The following is a 17,996-nucleotide window of genomic DNA, read 5'->3' as shown; positions in this document are numbered from 1 at the left end:
TCCATTGTGTGGTGCCCAAAGCTGCCATAACACAACCCCATCTCCAGCGCATCCGCCTTGAACTACATTTCCCAGAGACCCTTGCGCCGAGGCGGCGGAAAGGGCAGCCCGTCCAACTGCTCTCTCTTTCGTTCCGATTGGCTCGCTGAGGCACCCCTCAGCGGCCATTGGATGCGGTCGATCACGTGGGGTGGTGTGGTGGGGCTTTGCCTCTACGGAGCCGTGTGGAGCGGGAGCGGAGCGGGCGGTCGGGCGGGATGAGGCCGGGTCGCTGTGGGCAGCAGCCTCGCTAGGTCTCTACCATGCTGAGGGCCCGGTGCGGCTGGCAGGCCCTCCGCTGCTGCTCCTCCCTGCCGCGGGCGGTGCGGCTGCGGGTCCGTGAGGCGCTGGGGGCCCGAGAGCCGGCTGACGAGGTTAAAGTGCAGGTCTGTGGGCGGGAGGTCGGGGTGTGCCTGGTAGTAAATGGTGAGGGGTCTGGGGCATCTTTCTTATGAGGAGAGACTGAGGGAGCTGGGGCTGTTCAGTCTGCAGATGAGGCGTTAGAGGGGATCTGATAGCGTTTATAAATATCTCCAGGGTGGGTGTCAGGGGATGGACCAGACTCTGTTCAGTGGTGCCCAGTGACAGGAGTAGGTGCAGTGGGCGCAGACTGAAACACAAGAGGTTCCATCTGAATATGAGGGGAAATTTTTTGCTGTGAGATCCCAGAGCCCTGGCCCAGGCTGCCCAGAGAGGCTGTGGAGTCTCCTTCTCTGCAGACATTCAAACCCACCTGGACACCTTCCTGTGTGATCTGCTCTGGTGACCCTGCGTTAGCAGGTGGGTTGGACTGGATGATCTCCAGAGGTCCCTTCCAACCCCAACCAGCCTGTGATTCTGTTGTAGTGACTTGACCTGGAGCCTTAATGGACAGGAGAGGGGCTGGAGTGGCCTGGCCCACCTTGGTTTCAGTGCCAATGCTTCAGGGAGAAAAGTGAAAACCTCCACAGCACATTTTACTAAACTTCTGCATCTCCTTTTCAGCCTCAAGACCCAGATCTTAGTGCATTTGTTCAGTTTGTCATAATTAGTTCAGATACGAAGCTTTGGAGTTACTCAGGGCACGTGCAGGGAAGGGCTGTTACTGTGATGGGTTGTGCTGAAACATGTTTCGTCCAGTTTTGGTGTTATCATCTCTTTGGTTTGGGAATATGAACCATTGCCTGTGCACTGATGTTTTTAAAGATTTGTCCTCCCTCTCGGTGTATAGCTGTGTCTGTTAGAGCCAGCGATTACGGTTTCATTCCTGTTCATGTCTGACTCCTGTTGTGAACCAAGGTAGACTAAGATAAATGGACTTTTTAGCAATGGAGCTCTCCCCCTTCCCTCAGCACAGAGTTGTGTTTTCTCGTGTTCCTGACTGACAGAGCAGTGATTGCAGACACTTAGTCCCCGTTTTACTGCAAGGCCCTTCCTTGGCTAGAACTACAGTTGTCAGTATTTCTGGATGAATCTGTAAAGGACTGAGGTACTTGGTAAGAGTTTTAAACTAAACTGAAAGAAGGCAGATTTAGATTTATAAGGAAGAAGTTCTTTACAGTGAGGGTGGTGAAGCACTGGAACAGGCTGCCCAGAGAAGCTCTGGATGCGCCATCCGTGGAGGTGTCCAAGATCAGGCTGGACAGGGCTTTGAATGACCTGGTCTAATGGAAGGTGTCCCTGCCCATGGCAGGGGGTTAGACTAGATGATCTTTAAAGGTCCCTTCCAACCCAAACCATCTGACAATTCTGCTGACCCCAAAATCAGTTTGTAGCACACTGATATTCCTGCACATGCGTAGATGAAGCCTGATACGGTAGGAAGATGCTCATCCAGTATCGGTGCTTTTCAGCTGTAGTTTTATGAATAATGCAAGCTGAAATAAACTGATGCTAAAATGGGCAATAGCACCCTTCTTAATTTTTCTGTGCTGGCAAAAATATTTTTGTGTGTTTTTTTTTTTTTTTTTTTTTGTATTAAACTGGGTTGGGGACCTGATGTAGCTTAAAACCAGCCCAGTTATGGCCAGGTTTTTGGAATGTGCAGACTAGTCTGAGTCGGGATTGTCACTACACATTGCTTCTCCTGAGGTCTGAAGTGGTCAAAATGTGTTGCCACAGCTGCTTTTCAGTACAAGCCCGTGGGTACGCTCGTATTTCCTATTGCAGGATGTAAAACTCATCTCATTATTTAACAGATCCCAGAACAGCCTGATGAGGTGGAAGAAAAGCTCTGGAGAATGTTTCTTTGTTCAGGGATTTTGTGTGTTTCATTAAGGAGCACTTAAGAGGAAAGAAACTGGGGAAAAAACATCTACCATTATACATTAAACATTGTGCATCAAGTATAAGATAAATGACATGTTCTGGGGATTTACAGAGGGTAGGCACAACAGCTTCAGGCCTGATATTGTATGAAATACCTTTTAAACCCCTGTTGCTTTAGCCATAAGACTATGAGGATGCCCAGGTGATCAGACTTTATTTTTAGATTCTTGTTTCTTGCGTTATTTCTTGCCTCAGGTAGGACACCCTGTAGTGGTCATTTAGGTAAACACCTGTCTGGAATTGTGAAGTTGGAGCAAAAGCTGAAGTTTTGTTAATCCTTAGATTTATGGCTTTAAAATCTTCCGTAGTTCTTTTATGCAGTTGTACTCGCCCCATTTATACAAGCCTGCCTAAGGGCTTGTCTATGTTAGTCATGCTTTAATTTTAAGGATGCTTTACTTTTGGTACTGTTTAATTCTTGGGGTTTGTTCAGTCTAGACAACTGAAGTAGGTGAATTCACATTGGTTTACCAAGTATAAAATCTCTAAAGCACCTGTGCAGTTTGAAGTCATTTGAACTGCTTGGGCACTTAATAGTTAAGCAAAAGACAAAACTGATTGGAGAAGAGGCAGTTTGGTTGTTTAATCAGCACTGTTTTCAGTTGTTCTCTACAGTATTATTATAAGATGAGACAGAATCTCCCCAGCGCATAATTTTGCTTTTCTGGGCAGGTTTTTCTCAACTCTTGTGGGCTGGAGAGCAGCTAAGGGAGTTGTAGCTTGGATGCTATTACTTTTGCTTGATGCCTGGGTACTGACTTAGATTTTTTTAATTTCTTTTTAAGCGAAATATTGTTTCCCATTGAAAACCTCAAATTAAGACACTAGTCTGATGCATGGTCAGTTCTACTTTAATGAAGAGCTGTGTTACTGTTTTAATTCTTCTTGTCAATCTAGACAAGAACACTTCTAGATTTCTTCTTAATATATTTTATCAATGGGGACAGTGTAGTGGTCTTGATTTTGATATGTGAGGAGAAACATCTAAAACTATCAGGGCATTAATTCTGATTTTTGTTTTGAGTGAATATGTAATTTTTCACCTGAATCTATTGGGTGCAGCAGTGCAATGGCTTAGAGCATGTAAGTGAACAAATAGGGCATCTAGTTGGAACCTTCCTACGGGTGATACAGTGACAAAAATTGGAACTAAAAACCTTCCTACAGGTGATACAGCGACAAAAATTGGAACTAAAAACCATCAAAACAGTCTTGAGTGTGTTATAAAGAACTGTGTGTTACCGGTCTCTCGTGTTGCAGTAAGACACCCGGATGAGGTTCTTAGGGACAGGGTTTAGAGGTGGACTTGGCCATGTTGGGTTAACGGTTGCACTTGATGGTCTTAAAGGTCTTGTCCAACCTAAACAATTATATGATTCTTTAAGAAGTGTTTTGAAGGGACATCACTAACATTGTATACTTTGTTAAAATGCTTTTCATCTTCAGAGTGCTTTGCCGCTTTCCGGATTCCCAGCTCCCCAGAGGTGCAGGTAGATTTTAGTTATTCCTGCTGTACTCAGGAGGCGAATCGATGTCTCTGCCTAAGATTTTGTTTCTCTTTGCTTTGAAGTCAATAAGAAAACTCACTGACTTTAAAAAAAAGGTTGTTTTTATTGCCCCTAAAGAAAGATTTCCTTTGATTTCAACGGGAAGTTGAAATAGCCCTGAAAGTAGCATGTCCAGCTTAACTGGGCGAAGAGCAAGTCTACGTAGAGCCCATGCCAAGAAATAACAAATGTCTTTTTCCTTTCCCTCTAGGGCTGGGTCCGCTCTGTCCGGGCCCAGAAGGAAGTTTTGTTCCTGCATATAAACGATGGAAGTTCTCTGGAAAACCTCCAGGTGGTTGCTGATCCCAGCCTGGAAAATAGGTCGGTTAATTCGAGATACCTGGAGAAATATCTCTGTTAATCAGTGCTTGGAGGGGTCTACTCAGGCTTCCCCTCCCATCCCACTGACTCACCAGACTGCTGGTTGAGGCTCCAGCAGCTGATCCCTGACCACAGGAAAGGCAATACTGCACTCTGGGCTCCCTGGATGTGTTTTTTAGGTGGAAAGTGTCTGATTACTCTGTCTCCACTCAGCTGAGGCCTTGTTGTTCAGCTGCTTGTCCTGTGAGATTAATTTGGATCACATTTTTTAAGAGCTGTAGCAGTGTGGGCATTCGGGACTACGGCTGGGCTTGCTTGGAAGTCACACAACGTAGCCAGGGCGACTGTTCCCCAGAAATCTGGAGAGCGCTGTTGCTATTCTCGTAACAACTGGAGACCGGGCTTGTTACATATACCCCCTAGACAGGCATGCCTGTTCTATTATAATAAGAACATAAAATAGTGCACTTGTTTTACGGCTTCATTTTGTTTGTTACTTTTATTTTTCCTTTGAGCTAGGGTTGGGAGTTTCAGGATGATCCAGGAACCTTCTGCGTGTAACTTGATTTATTTATGTATTTATTTATTTTCTATGAGCCTGGTTTGTCCCCACCAATAGCCCATTCTGATAAAAACCTGTTTCTTTTCCCTTCACTTGCCCAACACTCCTAGCTTGTCCTAAATTATTCTATAGCTTTGTGAATCTATTCACATTCCCAACTATACATGCAATAATTTTTCATTTCATCAGTTGAGCCCTATGGCTGCAGTATCTCTTGTAATCTCGAGTGGTCCAGCTAAATAACAGGAATCTGTCTTCTGAATGTAGTTGACTTTGTATCAGCACCTACTTAGTTGTTGTTTTCTCTTGCTTTCTTAGAGACCTGACTTTTGGAAGCGCAGTGGAAGTGGAAGGGAAACTGGTCAAAAGTCCTCACAGGATGCAAAACATGGAGCTGAAAGCTGAAACCATCCGTGTGGTGGGACCTTGTGATACTTGGGTACGTCACCACAGGAGATGTCCAACCAGTAGGACCACTTTGGGAATTTATTTCGAAAGTCTGAGTATCCAGCAAAACATGCTTCACACTCTATGTTCTTTAAGTCTGAGTGTTCCTGCGGGCTTTGATTTGTCAGCAATGTCTATAGGGTATGTCAAAAGAGAAATGAGGGATCATCATGGAAGCTCGCTTTGGGGACAGAGCTGCTTCTAACATGGAAACTGGTGCACATATGGCAGCTAAGAGTGTGTATTTCATAGAACCATTTTGACTGGAAAAGGCCCTCCAGATCATGGAGTCCAACCATAAACCCAACAGTGTCACTAAACCATGTCCCTAAGAACATCATCTACGCATCTTTTAAACCCCTCCAGAAATGGTGACTCCACCACTGCCCTGGGCAGCCTGTTCCAATGCCCAACAGCCCCTTCTGGGAAGAATTTTTTATCGATATCCAATCTAAACCTCCCCTGGCACAACTTGAGGCCATTTCCTCTTGTTCTGTCGCTTGTTACTTAGGAGATCAGACCAACACCCTCCATGCTCCAAGCTCCTTTCAGGCAGTTCAGAGATCAGAAGGTCTCCCCTCAGCTCCTGTTCTCCAGCTGAACCCCCCAGGTCCCTCAGCTCTCCCATCACACTTGTGCTCCAGCCCCTTCCCCAGCTCCATTCCCTTCTCTGAACTCTACTCCAGCACCTCAAGGTCTTTCTTGTCTTGATGGGCCCAAAACTGACCCCAGGATTCAAGGTCTGGCCTCCCCAATGCCCAGTGCAGGGGACAGTCACTGCCCTGGGCCTGCTGGCGGTACTGTTTCTGATTTATCCCACCTCGAAGCAGTTACCTGTGCTGGGTGTTTTACCTGATAAATCTGACTGGGATACGAATTGGAGAAGCGGTGGGACTGGCAAAACACTCCAGATTGGCAGAACCATATCTGCCACAGGCACATGTGGAACCAGCTCGTTATTGCAGCACTGAGATGAACAGTTGGCTTTCAAGGGGGCTCAGCATCCCAAAAGTGGAGTGTTTCGCAGTGCTACATCCTTTTTTTTTGTACTGATGGCTCTTGGTCTGCCACAAGCATTAGAAAATCCACAAAATAACTAGGAAAGATAGGCAAAAGCATCTAGTTCTCTCATCTGTAATGATGACTGTGTTTTAGGAGGCTGATGGTATTCCATGGATAGCAATAAAACTATATTAACTCCAAGTTCTCATCCTCTTGGTTTTCTTTCCTTATCGTTTTCAGTTGTTCCCGCTGAAAATGAAGGAGAGGCACCCACTGGAGTACGTCCGGCAGTTCCCTCACCTGCGATGCAGGAACAACACGCTGGGCTCCCTGTTGAGAATCCGCAGCGAAGCGACTGCAGCCATCCACTCCTTCTTCCAGGTAGTGCCTTCTGTACCGAGCCTTGTGTGCAACACACTCCCCCAGTCTGACTTCACAAGAGTGTGTTGGGAGGGCAGTGTGATGTTTTGACTGCAGGGTCTGGATTTTGGACATGGTGGTTTTGTTTCCAGGCCTGCGCCTGGCTGAGGCCTTGGCCAGACTGTTGCTTATGGTCAGGTTAGCACATCTGCGGTCTTGTTACTATATTTCAACCCATTTCCTGGTTGGTATTTTATCCCTTTCACTAAGTTGCAATATAATTGCCTGTGAGTGTGTGTGGTCTGTGGAACATGATGTAGTATGGAGTCATTTAACCCACCCTCAGCAGTGACCTGATGGTCCTTGGACAGAAACCTCCTCCCACACAGAAAAAATCTGCGATGCAGGAAGGCAACGGACAAACCAACTCAGAGTTTCATATTTTTTCCTCTCAGTTCTTAGTTTTCTGTTCCTGGATCACAAGTCTGTCTGGGTGCCGTTAGCTGAGATTAGGGCACTCCTGTTTTGATGTATTTGAGACGGATGGGTGTGAGGCACCTGTGTTCTGCAATTGTGTCCCTCTTAGGCTGTGACAATGGTACAGGCTTTGTGCTGGTCGTGGGGACAGTGATTAACTGATTCCAGATGCCATATAGACACCACACCATTTTACAACAAAGGTAGCAAGACCTCTGGCACACTTGAGCCCTTCTAAAGCTGTTCATTGAAATAAATATGGCTTTAGTTTGAGTAGAATCATCTTCAGAGCACTCATTACAAAATGCATATGTAGTAATTAGGATGGCCCAAAGAACAGGTCAGAATCGTTGAGATGGCATTTCTGGTTGCGAGTTTGCTGGTATTTGTTGACTGCAGTGGCAAAGGAGGCTTGCTTGCTCTAGGAGTTATCTTTATGGAATTACATGGTGTTTAAAAGTCAGGTTGTTGGGTTTTTTTTTAAAGAACCTGATAGAAATACTGTGTCAGGTAAAGCTCCTGCTGGTGTCAGGATTGTGTCAGCTCATCAGACAGAACCCAGCTCTGTTGGGACTCCGGTGAATTGCCACTAGATGGCATTGCCTGCCAGAATTTGTCATTTCAGACACCAGGGAGCCAGCTGAGATACAAAAAGCATCTTATTGTGACAAAGGCTTGGCTTCTCCAAATTAGCTCCAACTCAGACTCTGACATATCTTCCTGTTTAAAATGCTCAAAGACCCAGCCAGTATTAAAAAATATAAAGTATGATTACTTTAGCAGCAGCTACACTAGAGTTATTTTTAAAGGGATAAGGAAAACTGGTCCCAGACCTGATATTTGCAAATGCTTATGTCACAATTCTTCTAATGCCAGGAACGTCTGCGGTTTGTCCCGTTTCTGATGGAATGAAGTCTTTTTAGATTGCCACCTACATCATCCCAAGAATGTTGCAATTTCCAGCTTGACAATGGCAGAACATATCATAACTAGAAAGTATAACATGAGTGTTTTCACTGTGCAAGGCTATAAAGAGCCTAATGGTGAAAGAAAATAAGTGGGTTTTTTTTGAATACATACTCAAAATTACATAGACTCTCTGTAACTTTTAACATTTTTAGCCTATTCATTTCCAGCAGTGAATGACTCAAGCCTTTGTTCATAGAATCATAGAATCATTTCGGTTGGAAGAGACCCTCAAGATCATCAAGTCCAATCATAACCTAAGTCTAGCACTAAACCATGTCCCTAAGGACCTTGTCTAAATGCCTCTTAAACCCCTTCAGGGATGGTGACTCCACCACTGCCCTGGGCAGCCTGTTATGATGTCAAAGTCTAAAATGTCATCTTCAAATCTTTTTCTGAGTATTGTGGTCCATGTGGGAGAGGAACATTTTTTCTAGGCACAGTGAAATAGTTGCAATGTGAATGGCAACCTCCACTTGGCACATTAACGCACCTCTGGGTTTGTCAGAGCCAGTAATGTGACTTGAGGTATTTTAGGAGCTTTTATAAGGGGAACTATGCAAGAATTTTTTCTGGGATTCTCATCTTTCAGACCTGTGCGATTCCAAAGCATGTGAAGGGTCTTCTGTGTAAAATGTGCTACTTTACAGCAACTGCTACCACCATGTGAGGAATTTAGCCAGTTTTCCAATTTCTTATGTAAGGTTAGGAGGCCATATGACCAACACGTCTCTCAAGTGTGTGTGGGATTGCGACAGAGAGCTATGTTTTGTACTGATGGGCTGAAACTACCTTCCCCAGGCAAAGCAAGTGGTTCTGGGCTTCGAAACTTCTTTCTGTGCAGTAACTGGATCTCAGTGAGGAGCTTCTGCCAAGCACTCGACAAGCCAAGGTCTTTGTACCTGGAACCAAGAGCTCCTTGCTCTTTGCTCCCTCTTGGTCATATAATAGTACTTCACAAAACACATTGCGTGTCTGTGTGAACTATTTGTTCCAAATTAATTTTAGTTTGATTCTGAGAATGGGCAGTAATTACTGCTCCTGTCTTCTTAGCCTTTGAGGTAGCTGGTGATAAGGACCAGGACCTGTCATGTGAATGATCAATCTGTATTATTCTGGTAAAAGCTGTGAAACTAAGCTTTCACAAACATTTGCTTTTTAATCTCTTTTATAAATTAGTGTTTTGTGTAAATAGACGATGGATTATGACACATCGTTGCCTGTAACATGCTAATGCTGGCACACCCTGATTTTAAAGGGGTTCCCTTTGTGCCACACATTACAGTGATGCAAGAGAAAACAAATCCTTTGTTCACAGCTGAAATCGACCACTTCCCACTTCTCGTTTGCCTTGACATGCACAGGTATGATCTCTGTGCTCCACCAGTGATCTCTGTAGTGAGGCTACGGTGGAAAGGTGACAATTAGTAGAGTTCTGTTCCTGGTTTTGCCTCTGACATGCTGTATGTGATTGTCTGAGCTCTGCTTGATGTACCCATCCGCTGAAAATGGGGTTGCACTGCAGAGAAACCCAGAAAACACGGCTCTTTCTTCCTACAACTTTCCTGCTTTTGAAGGCTTCTGCTGGATCGATGAACTGTTACGTGAGTGGGTAATTCTCCAGGTACTCAAAACATGACCAAGCCAGGGTGTACCCTGGCTCTAAAATCAGTTTGATATCTCAGAAGATGCAAGGTGGGAATGACATTTTTGTGGTGAATTGAGTGGTTTTAAGGCCTCTTTCCCATGCAGCGTGTGATTTCTGTCATCTAACACAGTTGACCATTTCTCTTAGTGGGGAACGCTGAGAGTGTCTTCTGCCTAACCACCAGCTTTCAAAACACTGCAAGAGACTGAAGTGTTAAGGCCGTAGGGGTGAATTGGATTGAAACTGCCCAAAAATCTGAAAATAGTGGAGGAGGTGAGGAGAAAGGGAAATGGTGTGGAGATGGGTGGTTGCAAAAACCTGTAGTAATGGCGTAAATCTCATTTCTTTATGAAACATGGAGGGAAAGAGCACACGTAGTAGACATTTATTTGTAAATTATGCTAGTGTTTGGTTAGTCCTCTGTCATGTGAGGCAAAAGTTGCATGAAAGAGTCCATAAGCTGTCCTGGTTGAGGGCTAATAGCTGGGTTCTGATGTGTGGTGGGTGATGCATCCTCTAAGTTGATGTTTGATATCTTTAGTTAATTTTTTTGTGTTTTATCTGTTCCAGGATAATGGCTATGTGCACATTCATACCCCCATAATTACATCGAATGACTGTGAAGGTGCTGGGGAACTCTTTCAAATAGAGGTAAGTTGGGTTGCGTAAAGTTTGTTTTGATTTTTGCTTGCAGAGCGATTCTGGAGTCACTGAAGGTAAGAGGAAATATTTGTCTTCACAAAACCTCTCCTCTATGTACTTTTGTGATTACGTTTTTTAATGTATCAGTCCTTTGCTTCAGCTAGTAATTCAGAGTTAAACAGATGCATTACTTCTTTAATCTTATTGCTGTTTTGTGCATTGATCAGCATTTTTTGTATTGATTGTTTGTCACTGGTGCTGTGGAAAAGTTTACAAAGAACAACAGAGGGAGGTGCAACATCTTGTTAAACAGGAAGATGTGATCAATAAGAGCCAAAGAGGTGGGATGGGACATTCAGGACAGCCTACTACACACAAGTATTTCTTAGCTTTGAACTGAAGAATATAGTTCACCATGTTTTAACTCCTCAGAAGAAAGTCAGCAATACCTAAAACCCTTATTCACCTGTGTACTTGTTCCTCTCTACATTGGAGTAATTATCCTCCAGTATTGCTAAGTCTCCCCATTCATCCACCAAATTGCTGCCACAATCTATCATTATATAAACTATTGTATGTCTTGGGTCAAAACCTCCTATCAAACTTAAAAACAGCTTTAACCATTAAGATCTTGCCCACAGATTTCATAAGATTCCTAACCCCCACATCCATGAATCAGAAGAAACTCCATCTGCCTTTTATACTTCTATATTTGAAATTCACTCTTCTGTCTCAAACAATTACATCCATCGCCACTTATGCTTATGGACTCCAGCCTTGCTGGTGAATCATCTGTAAGCAAAAGGAAAAATTGTTGAGGTAGCAGCTGTTTGCTGCGGTATCGCGTCCTCCACTCCCTGCACAACCTCATGACAAAAAGCCTCCGTGTGCTGGTTTTTCAGGATTTCAAGGTCTAACCTGTGCTACTGGTGATTCCCTTCCAGACCAGTTACATGTGGCTCAGCTTTTTGCTTGCTGGGACAATAGAGTTGATTAGCCAAACTAAATTGTTTCTGTTTAATTGAGATCCCTTAATGCTACCAAAGGTTCGTTCCAGGCTGTTGCATGCAAATTAAGATGTGAAAACAAGTGGCACTTAATGATGGGAACATTATACAGTTTGCAGCTGTACAGTGTATTACGTCTTTGGTACAAATTGTATCCACTTGAAAGCTGTAGAGGATGCAGGACGGCGGCGTAGGTGGCTGGTAGGAACAGAAGCGCTGATGCAAATGTTGATTGAGGTGCTAAAGTGCGAGTCTGAAACTTGTATAACATGGATCTTAACTAAATGCACAGTTTAAGGCAAATCTCTTGCTCTCTCTCCAGTGTGGATGCTTAGATGTAAATAATACCTGTTTTGGAGAAACATAGAGACAGCTCTGCTGGAAAAGTGTGAGTGCGGAGTCAGATCCCATCAAATGACAAAGAAAGGGCTCACAGAAGCCCTCTGGTGCTGCTGAGTGGGAAGTTCTCCCTGATTTCCTGTTTCTTCTTTGAGCACCAGTTCATTGTCTGGCTTAATTTAGGACTTGGTTTTGTTTCTGCAAAGCTCTGTTCAAAATTGGTCTTGACCAGCAGAGATCCCAGACCACTTGCTATCCCGCTGCAGGCGCTTCACTCCACTGGAGCAGTGATGCTGTTTCTTGACAGTAGAAATCTGGGGAAGATTAAGCCTTCTTTGGGCCATGCATTTGAGGCTGTAGGACATAAAAATAAGGGTGTCAAACATAAAAATAAGGGTGTGATATTTTCAACAAGCCCAGAATCACCTGATGCTTTTAATCAATCCAAGCATCAACACATCCCCTGTCTGCTGTATTCAGTCACTTTTAAACTAGCCCTTAATTCACTGCTTGCACAGGCCAAGAGTGAGAATAAATTTCTCTTTCTCTTATATTTGAGCGGTAGCCCAGAGTTATGGTGATGGGAATTGGTGAAAGCAACCTGCATATTAGATTCTTCAGTTTAAACGTTTAATTCCTATACTTAAAGTTTTAAGATCTATCTTGCAGTTGTGGCCAGAACAAAAATTGGTCTCCTATTGGTGTTGAACTTGTAGTAGTTACACCTGCTGCTTACCAGTTGTTTTTTCTGCCTTTTGTGGTGTGTTGTTTGTGGTTTGTTTTTAGTGCCCTTGAGCGTTGTATAAAACTGATAATCTCACCGGTTTAGCTGTCCTGCTGGAATTGGAGTAAGTTGAAAACTTTGGTTGAATAGACTTTGGGACCCGAGTAGAGGCTGCTTTTGTACCCACTGTGAACCATTGCCTTTTAATAGCGATCTTCTCCTGACTGGCACAATTTTAATCCTCTGACTAATGTCTGGTGGCTGCACATTCTTTGGAAATGGTGGAAAGTGAAGTGAGTAGGAATCTGTTTTTACATGAGACTTAAAGAGATGGGAGAAAATGTATCTGGAGTTAGGAAGAAAAGGCTTTTTGAAGACACATGATCTTTGATTCCTAGACCTCTTAATCCTGTAGGATTTGTGTTTGTTTATGTGTTCAGCTTCCTCATTATCTTTGTTTGGTTTGGGGTGCTCTGATTAGTCTGTACATAGTTTTGGTTGGGATGTTCTCATACTAGGGCTCGGAATGAGAGAGAATCCCTTCCCTTTCTGCTGGGCAAATCAGTTCAGTTAAATATTTTTAAAACAAAGTACCATAACAGTGAAAAGAAGGTGGTAAACAAAGGAGATTTTGAAGAATAAAACAAGGTGGTAAGAACTCCAGAGAAATCTCTTTGCACGTGAGACTTTCTATACTTGAAAGGTGTGGGTTTGAGGAGAAACTACCGGAAGTGTGAGGACAGCCAGGCAGACCTTAACGCACATGGAGACCATCAGCAACACTGATTTATGGATTTCTGCGCCTTTGACAGTGTCAGCCTTTGGTGGAACACTGTAAGGGGGAAGCCTCTTGCTTGTGCTGTCTTCCTGACAGTAAACTTGCTGAAAAATGCCAAAAAGAGTGGTGAATATTGAAGTGTGGGTTTTAGTAGAATGCAAAGCAGGGCGAGGTAATTTTTGAAATAAGGGCAACTCGGATCAGCAGGGTAAAACTTCCCTTTTTATTTTAGTTTAATCTGAGAATAATTCCTCTGTATCAGCTCTCAGCACCTCGAGGCAGATCCTTTCCTCAATTGTTTTTCTACTGAAGTCTAAAATTCTTAGCAGCTTTGTATGTCGCAAGAAACTTTCCCCTGTCCCCTTCTGGGGCTGTTTCCTAGGAAATCTGCTGTTTCTTTTGTCTTTGTGATCTGGCTGTACGTCTGTTCCCTGCTATTTTCAGTAGCCTCCCACTCTGTCTGCTGTGTTGAAGGCTTCCTGCTCTCTGGGTCTCTTGCTCTGTCTTTTCCACTTCGCTCCCTGGAAAGTTTCCTTGCTTGAGTGTCCTCAGCTGCTGTGGAGAAGTTGGAGGCTCCTTTGTGCTCAGGAAGAATCTTTCTGGCCCAGGCCAGCCCAGCCAATATGATGATGCCCTGGACAGACGCTTTCTCTGCTGCCCAGCTGTGTCCTTTTAAAAGAACTCAGCATGCAGTGAGTTTCAAGGCACAAGAGCTGCGTTGGCATTCACAGCTCTTTAAAGTAGATCTTCACATGTGTTTTTTATTGCCTGGGGCTTTATTCCTTCCTGGGGACCATGCTGTATGTGTCGGAGTGCTGCACTCTACCTGTTGGCTCCAACAGAGGTAAATGTCTCTTCACACACATGGACCTCGTTGCGTCTGGGTGTTGTGTGACTGAACCCAGCACCTGGATCAGGCTATTTCTTTGTTTGAAGGGATACTAAACACCCCAAAAAACATCCAGGTATTGTTCTTCTCTGAAATGTATCTAGGGATTGTATGGTATTTACCTCTTGGGGACTTTTTTGCCACACGCTCACAGGAGTGAATGTAAAATTTTCTAGATCCCTGAAAGTTGTGAGTTCACGGCTGTGCCTACTGTGGCATCAGAAATCTGTGCCTGATGCTCTAGATGCAGAAACTTTGTTTGGTACTGTTGTAAAAAAGCCTTGTCAGCGCCAAGGAAGACTGGGATCTCCTGGGGAGAGTCACAGTTAAATCACAGGCTGGTTGGGGTTGGAAGGGACCTCTGGAGATCATCCAGTCCAACCCACCTGCTAACGCAGGGTCACCAGAGCAGATCACACAGGAAGGTGTCCAGGTGGGTTTGAATGTCTCCAGAGAAGGAGACTCCACAGCCTCTCTGGGCAGCCTGTTCTAGGGCTCTGGCACCTCAAAGGAAAGAAGTTTCTCCTCATGTTCAGATGGAACCTCCTGTGTTTCAGTCTGTGCCCGTTGACCCTCATCCTGTCCTTGGGCACCACTGAAAAGAGCCTTGTCCATCCTCTTGACACCCACCTTGGAGATATAAACACTGACCAGATCTCCTCTCAGGTTTCTCTTCTCCAGGCTGAACAGCCCCAGCTCTCTCAGTCTTTCTTCATAAGAAAGATGCTCCAGACCCCTCATCATTTTTGTAGCGCACTGCTGGACTCCCTCCAGTAATTCCTTGTCCTTCTTAAACTGAGGAGCCTAGAGCTGAACACAGAACTCCAGATGCGGCCTCACCAGGGCAGAGTAGAGGGGCAGGACAACCTCCGTCGACCTGCTGGTCACACTTTTCTTAATGCACCCCAGGTACTGTTGGCCTTCTTGGCCACAAGGACGCCTTGTTGTCTCATGGCCGACCTGTTGTTGACCAGAACTCCAAAGTCCTTGTCTGCAGAGCTGCTTTCCAGCAGGTCCACCCCTCACCTATACTGGTGCCTGGGGCTATTAATGATGGTATTAGTGACTATCAGGTGTTTTCTCCTTTTGAGATGTGTCACAGTCCCTGGGAGTCTGGGACTTCAGAGAGGTGCTCAGCAAGGATCAGGGTGAGCTGGAACTGAACTGGAACGGGAGGGATCGCCCTTGCATTTTCTAGCTCTCCCAGTTTCTCCTTGTTTCTACCTGCTTCATCTCCACCTGTAATTCCAGTCCATATTTATGAGATGCTTCTCTCAGCAGAACCAGCCACTCTTGCCCAGTGCAAGTCCAGCTGATCAGAATTAGGACTGGAATTGCAAGGAGAACTTCTTGGAAGTTATGAATTTTGCGCTGGTGGCCTAAAAAAGAAAACTGCTCATGTTTATAATAGGACATCACAGAGGGCAGGTCCAGATTCGAGATGTGGTGCTGTGAAGCTTCTGCAGCGTGGTGATGTGAGCCAGGACTAGGGCAATGGATTCTCTGAGCTTTTCAAGTCTTTTTCTGATCCCTTCGTGCATTTGGCTTGCATAGAGTGAGAGACAGAATCAAACGGTTTATACTCTCCTCAAGCTAACTGCCTCAAGTAAGAGGTAGTACAAGGCTGACATCAAAGGGAATAATTTTAAACGAAATCATTAGGCATTTGAGGAGATGGAGGACAAAACACGTACTAAATCCAGTTGTTCTCGTATTTAAAATGAGAATAAAAAACCTTTGATGTTGATGTTGAATCCTAATATGTTTATAGGACGTTTACTCTGACACACCAAGATGTTTCATGCAGATTCCCTCTTTCCTCATAGTAATTTGAGTAGTTTTTGACTACAGAGTGGAGAGAACTTGAAAGAAAAGACAGTATTTCCCCCTAATTTTTTACAAAGTAGGTGTTTTGGGGTTGGGAAGTGGGAGAGAAGTCCATCTAATTGACATAAAAGCACCACAATATTGTCACTTCGTTTTGCTGGTCATGGACATGAAAAGCAATCTCACTCAGTGTCAGCAGTGAAGGGATAGCATCACATACTATTTATTATCTGTTTTCTGCCAGTGGTTGTGGTTGTTTATAATAAGGAAGCAAGCTGGATCTGAAAGGCTGAGCTTAAATCTGAGGCACAGTGCTTGAAAACTTTGACCTGATCCTGTGCTTAAATGTGTGAAGTGGAGGAACCACCTCTAGTGAGTTAATCGATGTTGATACATGTGAAATGTGACGTCGCTAATTACAGGATGTCTCCTGGCTCAAGTGGTCCCTTCTGAAGGAAAAGGGAGGCATTTCATTTTCCCTGCATGGTAAGTGACTTTTGCAGCTCACAACACCCATCTGTCAGGCTTTGAGAGAAGAATGGGGAGCTGTGGAGAGGCAGACGATCAGATGGCAATGGGGGAGTAAAATTTTATCAAGATATTGCTATGTTCACTCTTCACCTTCTGTTGGAATCTCCCCAGGAGCTGCTCGCAATGCAGACGCATCTCGGGATCCCTCCTTGGCCTCAAACTGGCTGCAGGTTTTTATGAGTCCAGTTGAGCTGTGGACTTTCTCACACTCTTCCTCCAGTCACTTACTGTTGTGTCTATTTTCTCTTTGCCTCCCTGAGATTACATCTGATTTGGAGAATGAAAAATGACACAAAGTCATTATAAATAAACCAAGCCCCAGCTCCTGGAGGCAGCTGTATCCTGTTTGTGGATTTGTGGGGAAGTGTTGAGATTTCATGGCTGATTTCTTCTGTTCTTTTCCTGCTTCCAGTCCGTCCCTTTCTCGTTGTTTAGAAGTTGCATCCTACAGGATTAGGTGGGATTTTTCACTGGTGGAACGAGGAATGTGGCTGAACTAAGCTTGCTGTAGGAGAAACTGGAGTGGTACGTGGCTCTTCTCTTTAGTGTTCTGGCCACAGCTCTGAGGCTGTGGTATGTGGATGTTTGTATGTTTATTAATATCCTTATTGTTTTTGAGCAAATACTTTGGGTTTATTTGAAGAAAACAATAGGGGCCTGCTTCTGCATCCTTGGGTGGTGGTGTTTGGTTTTTTTAGAACTGCAAAACCCATGAAACAAAGGAAGCGGTCCTGGGGTTGCAGCCACAAATTGTCATATTTCCATTGATCTCTGTGGAGCAAGACGAAGCTTTTCTTCAGCGTGATGCTGCGAAGAGATAAAACTGCCTTGTGATCTGCAGCCTTTGGCAGTCTCCGTTTTATCTTTGTGATGAGCAGCAGAGCTCTTTGAGGACAAAAGCAACGTCTTCTGACTCATTGAGAAAAATGGCAGGTTGTAGAATATCAAAGGCTAGTGAACAAACCTCGGAACCTCCCTATGACAAGTTGGGGAGCAGGGTGGCTGGAAGCAGTGACACAGCTGAGCTGGGAACACTTGGCATGACTCCAAGGAACTCCACTTTGAAAAGTGGGTATTTCAGACTTATCTCAGAAGAAAGGGTCTGTCTGGAAGTGAATGCAGATCAGCCAAACCTCATATTATCTTCAAAGTTTCCTTCTGTTTTTCTCCTGAACCTTTGACTCCTGCAGAGCTTAGGAATGACATTGCAATGTAGAAAATGCAGAAACAAAATCTCATTTATCTTCATGTTGTGTTTTTTTTTTTTTAAATAACAGAATTGTGACCTCTAGAGATCATCTCATCCATCTCCCTGTGCTCAAACAGGGTCAGCTAGACCAAGTTGCCCAAGACTCTGTCCTGCTGAGTTTGGAATATCTCCCCAGATGGAGACTTCACAGCTTCTCTGGGCAACCTGTTCTAGTGTTTGACCACCCCCACAGGAAATAAAAAAGTTTATTCTTGTTTTTGGATGAAATTTCATGTGTCTCTTTTTCAAAATCTGTGCCCATTGCCTTTTGCCCTCCCCGTGAGCACGGCTGAGATGGGTCTGGATCCTTCTTCATTCCCTTCCATCAGGTCTT

The 17,996-nt window shown here is 44.4% G+C and overlaps 1 protein-coding gene across 6 annotated transcripts in view; it reads left to right on the top strand.

Annotated features, from left to right (window-relative positions):
* The first annotated feature begins 205 nt into the window (after nucleotides 1-205).
* Nucleotides 206-17,996, top strand: part of NARS2 (asparaginyl-tRNA synthetase 2, mitochondrial) — a 58,620-nt gene continuing 40,829 nt past the window's right edge. For 5 of the 6 annotated variants that reach the window (XR_011742042.1, XM_065833234.2, XM_065833224.2 and 2 more), the window contains exons 1-5: nucleotides 206-425; nucleotides 4,105-4,214; nucleotides 5,095-5,215; nucleotides 6,466-6,606; nucleotides 10,247-10,327. Coding sequence is in view for 5 of the 6 variants with exons in the window: in XM_065833234.2 (XP_065689306.1) it covers nucleotides 303-425; nucleotides 4,105-4,214; nucleotides 5,095-5,215; nucleotides 6,466-6,606; nucleotides 10,247-10,327 (576 nt within the window). In the remaining variant the exon portion in view is untranslated. Of the gene's footprint in view, nucleotides 426-696; nucleotides 820-4,104; nucleotides 4,215-5,094; nucleotides 5,216-6,465; nucleotides 6,607-10,246; nucleotides 10,328-17,996 lie in introns of those variants that run through there. The other variant, XM_071817554.1, reaches the window with a different exon arrangement.

The sequence above is a fragment of the Patagioenas fasciata genome, chromosome 1 (genome assembly GCF_037038585.1).
Source record: "Patagioenas fasciata isolate bPatFas1 chromosome 1, bPatFas1.hap1, whole genome shotgun sequence".
Lineage (NCBI taxonomy): Eukaryota > Metazoa > Chordata > Aves > Columbiformes > Columbidae > Patagioenas > Patagioenas fasciata.
The sequence above is the reverse complement of the archived record's forward strand: the minus strand, read 5'-3'. Positions and strand labels throughout refer to the sequence as shown.